Raw genomic sequence first — 6,318 nt, 5'->3', positions numbered from 1 at the left:
AAATCTTATCCTCATCTCTTTTTACCAGACCCATCTAGACAAGATGAAAACTGTTTAGTGGTGACTCTATCTTCCCCCACACGCTCTTAAACTAAACTCCGTCTTGAAACCTTGGAAGGCTGTCACTTCATGCCTTTATCACCTCCTCAGTTTAGGTAGCCACTGTCTAAGTTGCCAATGGTTTATGTTATTTTAAATACTTCTGTATCTGGCTTGAGTTCCAAGTGGTGTTGTCATGTATGTTAATCTCAGGTGGTTGTCTGCTGTTGTTGGTTCTTGGTCCAAAAACACCTTTTAGATTTTTTTTGTAACATCGATTGATTGGGTCATTATAAATTCCTTTAATTTTCTTTTCATCAGGAACTGTCCTAATTTCACTATCATATTTAAGGGACAGCTTTGCTAGATACATGATTCTTGGTGGCAATATTTTTCTTTCAGAGTTTTGTATATGCCAATGCATTATCTTCTTTCCTGCATGGTTTCTGCTGAGAATTGAGAGCTTAGTCTTATTGAGTCTCCTTCATAGGTAACTTTTTATTTTTTCTGAGCTGCTCTCAGGATTCTTTCTTTGACTTTGGTTTTATATATCGTTGTGATTTTCTTTTGGGATCTATCTTGTTTGGGGTTTGTTCAGTGTCTTGTATGCTTATCTTCTCATCTTTCATGATGTTAGGGAAGTTTTCTGCCAACAACTCTTTGACAATTTTCTTTGTGCTTTTTATTATCTCTTCCTGTTCTGGAATGCGTATCATCCACAAGTTATTCTTCTTGATGGTGTCTCACATAACTCTTAGGCCTTCTTCAGATTTTTTCATTCTTTTTTTTTTTTTTTTACTGTTCTTCTAGCATACTAGTATTGAGAGATCTATCTCAAACTTCTAAATTAGGATTACATTGATACAAATGTCTTTTGGCCTTTCAGTTGTCCATTTCTGAAGTCTTAGGATTAATCTTCATTTCTAATTGCAAAGGTTTGTATTGTTTCAAGATTTGCATTTATTTTATCTGTCTGTTTTTATAGTGTTTTCCCTAATTAAAGTTTTTTTCTATGTTCTTCTTGGTTTCCTCAACCTTTCTGTCAATCCTTTGCATGTATCTAAATATCACTCTTTTGAATTGTTTTTCAGTTATTTCCATTACCTTTTTCTTCCTCAGAAACATATTTTGGCTCTGCATCTTAGTCACATTTTATTTTTTTGAGCCATTCTCTCTTGTTTCTTTGTCAGCTAAAATTGTCTGTTGTCTCTGGGCTTTCTGGGTTTGTCGTATTTGTATTTAATTAATAATTGCATGTTGAGGTGTTCTTAGGCTCTCACCAGCTGCCTCTTGTGGGTGTATTTAGGGAATAAATATGTGTACAGCATTCTTGTTCATCGTTTGTGCACCTCTGTTTAGGGTGAGTTTGGCTGACTTTGGCTACAGTCTATCATTGATCAAGTAGTATAGAAACTTGTATTGGATCTTGCCCATTGGGTGGAGCTACAGAGAGTATGGTTGTGACTGGGCTTTGGAGCACAGTTGCTGTCTCATTTCAGGTGGGAAAGACAAAACCCCTCATACACAGAAGAAAATAAAACAGAATATGCAAACAAGGAACAAAACAAAAAAATTAAAAGAAAATAATAAAGAGAAAAATGAAATAAAAACAGGCAGGAAGCAGAAAAAAGTAATATAATAGCTATAAATACAAAAGTGGAACAGGGAAATGAAGCTACAGAAAGAAAAATAAGACATAAAATAAAAGGAAGAAATAAAAAAAAAAAGCAAACAACACTTCAGAAAACCTGGAAGAAGGAAGATGAAAAGAGAAACAGAGTAGAAAGTAGTAAAGAAAGATCAAAAGGGAAATAAAAAGAAAAGGGCAAATGAGAAACAGAAGAAAAGGAGGAAAGGCAAAAGTAGTTCTTGAAAGGATAAAATTCAATGGAATGGAAAGAGAAGAAGAGGGAAAAGAAAGAATAAACAAAATGAATGAAACAACAAAAGGAAAAAATCAAACACAAAACAAAAATGCTTCAGCTAAAGGAGCTCTGGTAGCATAGTGGTTAGGAATCGGGCTGCGAACCGGAAGGTCAGCAGTTCGAAACTACCAGCTGCTCCACGGGAGAAAGATGAGGCGATCTGCTCCTGTAAAGATGTACAGCCTCGGAAACCCTATTCAGGGTCACTATGGGTCGAAATCGACTCGACGGCACTTAACAACAACAACAACATTGGACCCTAGGAGGAAAAAACTCTGGGGGACTTTTCAAGCCAAAGAGCTCATGAAGCGGGTGTGGGAGGGATGTGATGTCAGAGTTCCCTGCCCTGGATGGAGTTCCTATCGACTTTGGTGTTATTTATGTTCAGGGCACTCAATTCAGAAGTTGTTCATGGAGGCTCACAGGGCAGTTGCGTGCAAAGTAACTGTTTAATACTGGTCTGGTGGTTCGGCTCATTTTGCAAGTCTGATTGGAACCCTCCTGAATCCAGACATCAAAGGGGCACACAAATCAATGCAGTTGGCCCCCACCTCACACTGGTCTAACTCCAGACTTCCAGAGAGCAGGGTTTGCACTAGGGGTGACTGAAGGTAGGAGCTGGCCACACCTCAGGTCACCAGGGGAATATGGGGAAAAGGAAGGCATCTCACTTTTCCCATTTCTTGTGTAAATCTGTACTGCCAGACCTCCTTCTGTTGTCAAAACTACTCACAAGATGGTTGCACAAGTCAATCTTCCTCTCTGGATGTTTCTGTTAAGCTTCTCCTACCAGCAAGCACTTTGTCCATTTTTGTAACCTTTCCTCTAATGCTAACGGTCCCAGGATTTTCATCTGTGACTGTTTCATTTGGTCTCACGTATCTTCATTGTACGTAGTCCATGTAGTGCATCTGCCTAGTCTGCCATCTTGCCGGAAGCGTAGGTAGGTCAATATACTTCTGAAGGCAGTGTTTTCATCTCTCCAACCCTTCCCTGAGAAATACTGTGTTTTTTTTAATTTACACAGTTATAGCATTCTTGAAGGCTTCAAATTACGATCCTTTTGAGTGTTCTTTGATTTGGGGAAACAAAAAGAAGTCTGAAAGGAGAAAAATAGTGCTGTAGGGTGGATGGGGTAAGGTTTCTCAGTGAAATTCTTGTAGGACTTCCTTTGCTGCCCTTGAAGGAGAAGAGGTGCATTGTCATGATGAGAAAATAAACCTAGGCACAACTTTCCTGGCCTTTTTCTCACCAAAAACTTTCTTCATAGTAAGCTTCTATGATTGTCCAGTGACTTTTAAGAAAGTCTATTAAGATTACCTCTTAGTCACCATAACCTTCTGAGTTGAGCTCTCAGCCTTGAAGTTAACTGGTCCAGCAGATCCCCTCAGAAGTTCCTGTGGACCCTTTTTAATTGGACCTATGTTTTGAAGCCACCCTTCAGCACTGGACTACGAAAACACAAGGTCCTTGGAAACCCTATACAGGGTTGCTATGAGTCAGAACCGACTCAACAGTACTTAGCAACAGCAACAGTAAGACCCAGACAAGTGTATTACTTAAGGAACCTGTCTGCAAGTCACCCATTGGTCACAGAGACATGTTTAAAGAGGGTATGTAGAAACTGTAGAGCGTGCATGTAGAAATTGGAAACCATATAGCAATATTTTTGTACTTAACCCTTGTAAAGGTTTCTATGATTTTTTAGCAATACTTCTTGATTTACCTTCATATATGTTGCTGCCCGTATAATAAATAAATTAATGTTTTTTAATTAATTGACCCCTTATTTGTTTTTTTAGAATTATATCACTAACATTCTTCTGCCTGCTGTTGTTACGTTTTCTCTTGGAACTCTTGGACTTTCTGTAAAGTGGAATTATTTCTATCCACCTAAGAATGTTCTTTTGAGAATTGAATGAGATTGTGTTTATTAAATTATCTACCACAAATTTAGAAGTGCTATTTAGTTGTAGAAGAGTTAACACATACATGGTATGCTTAGTAATAATATACTTTTTGAGTGGATGCAAAATATCTGTTTATTTTTCATTGCAAATATTGCTTTTTACTTTTGTATATTATACGTGCTTTTAGTAGCTGTCTGCTTATCTTATCTCTCTTTAGGTCGGCAATTTCTTAGCCCTACATTCAGTTCTATCTAGAAAGAGGATGATTCTGGAAATAAGGAAATTCTTCCTTTGTACATGCTGGTCTTGTTAGTTTAATTTCCCCATTTCCTTGAGTATAGTATGTTTGCCTGTGCATAGAAGTGTATTCGGTATTTGTTGGTCCATAACTACCCAAATATCAGTAGGTTCTCACAACTGTTATTGCCCTTTGGTTTTTATTTTTTTCCTAATTAGGGCTAACTAGGTACTTTTGGCAGTTCTTCCCTGGTCTTGCTTGAGGTCTCTTATGCAGTACTAATGGATAGCAGCTGGGGCTGGAACATCTGACGTGGCTCTAGTCACATGTCAGGTGCTTTCTGGGGACTGAAACTCTCGATCTCACCAGTCTACATCGTGAGTTAAAGCATCTGTGTGTGGTGGCTGGATTCCCAAGAGCACAGAATGAAGGTGCCACGCCTTATTAAGACTTAAACCTAGACCAGGTATAGTCTCATTTCTGTCTTCTATTGGGCCATCCTGGATTCTCCATTGGGAGAAGTGCCCAAGGATATGAATCCTGGGAGACATCTTTGGAGAACTGCTATCCAATAGGTCTTGGTCATTTCCTTATGTCGTATTTCACATTATTTCCGATAGAATGTGTTACCTGTTGTACTTCATTTACCAACTAGAATTAGCTTTCTGTTCTTCATCTTGAAATCTTCTGAGGTAGACTAGCAAATTGTTACTGCAAACATGGAAATTCCAGCATAGAGCAATGAAAAAATAAGATCCTTTAAATTATTAAACTACTGCATCATTTAAGGAGCGCTGGTATCATGTAGTGGGTTACAAGCTGGGCTGCTAACTGAAAGTGCATCAGTTCAGATATACCAATCACTCTGTGAGAAGACGAGGATCTCTGCTCCTGTAAAGATTTACAGCTTCAGAACCCTATACAGGTTTGCTACAAGTCAGAACCTATTCAGTGGCATACAAATACCACCACCACCACCACCACCACTGTATCATATAACTGGTGTTTTAAACAATTCATTTGCTCTGCCATGAGCAAGAGGTTACCACTGGTGGTTTGATATTTCTGTGAATTATAAATTGAAGTTTTATAGGTTTTTTACCCCTAGAGTTAAAATTGTGCTCAGAATTTATGACTATATAGAAGACCCTGAAATGATAAAGTTTTTCAAGTTATTTTTCCCCCTCCCCTTTTGCAGTTCCATTTGAAACAAATACAAAAGCGGAAGCAGTGACGCTCTCAGATGCTGCTCAGAGTGATGACAGAGCTAAAAGATCTGGTTCGGAAGCTAGGTTTTACAGCTCATCTCTAAAGAAGTTACGTTCCAGCACGGTGGAATTTTCAGCAGAGAAAAACGCTACCAGTGCCTCTGTTCCCGATGCACCCATTATCCTGAGCCCTCCACAGACCCATACACCAGATACATACAACCTGGTCTGGAGGTCTGGGAAGAATGGCGGGTTGCCTATCAATGCCTATTTTGTGAAGTATCGAAAGGTAATGTCTTCAGTTTTATCATTTTTCAAGTTTCATACCTCAACACTATTTATATAAACATGCTCATTTGTAGAGTGTAAAAAAATATAACAGGAGTGATCCAAAATGATGAGTTTGTGAGAAATATTCTTGCAATCATGCTGGAGTTCTCAATCTTATAAAAGCGATAAGAATGAAATCTAAATAGTGTAATTACAGAGCCTTGAAATAATGATAGTTAGATAGATTTCAAGACAGAGCAGACTTTTTAAACTTGGGAAGATATTCATATATATGTTATTTTGGTGAAGGGGAAGGCAATATACAATAAGAGGTTGTTGTTAACTGCTGTCTTGTAGGTTTTGCTTCATAGCAACCCTATGTAGGGTTTTCAAGGAGTGGCTGGTAGGTTTGAACCATAAACCTTGTAGTTTAAACCGACCTTGTGGTCCAGTGCTTTATCCTACAATACCACACCAGAACAATAAGGGATAGGGTGGCAAAAAAATCATGGAGGCATGGAAAGACACTGGAAGGAGAGCAAGAGTTAAAGCAATAGTGATACCATTTTGTAATAACAGTGATCTACAAGTGGCCTTCTGGTGGGTGCTGTAAGATCAGCACTGGACTTCAAACCATAAGATTAACAGCTCAAACCCCCTAACTGTTCCTCAGAAACCCTATACAGGGTTGCTACGAGTCAGAACCAACTCAAAGACACTTAACAACA

At 38.5% G+C, this 6,318-nt stretch overlaps 1 protein-coding gene across 1 annotated transcript in view; it reads left to right on the top strand.

The window, feature by feature from the left end:
* Positions 1-6,318, top strand: part of CDON (cell adhesion associated, oncogene regulated) — a 133,629-nt gene that overhangs the window by 42,083 nt on the left and 85,228 nt on the right. The window contains exon 8 of the mRNA XM_006874581.1: positions 5,311-5,609. Coding sequence (XP_006874643.1) covers positions 5,311-5,609 — 299 coding nt within the window. The remainder of the gene's footprint in view (positions 1-5,310; positions 5,610-6,318) is intronic.

This window comes from Chrysochloris asiatica, unplaced genomic scaffold, assembly GCF_000296735.1.
Source record: "Chrysochloris asiatica unplaced genomic scaffold, ChrAsi1.0 scaffold00287, whole genome shotgun sequence".
Lineage (NCBI taxonomy): Eukaryota > Metazoa > Chordata > Mammalia > Afrosoricida > Chrysochloridae > Chrysochloris > Chrysochloris asiatica.
This window is presented reverse-complemented; position numbering and strand designations above follow the sequence as displayed.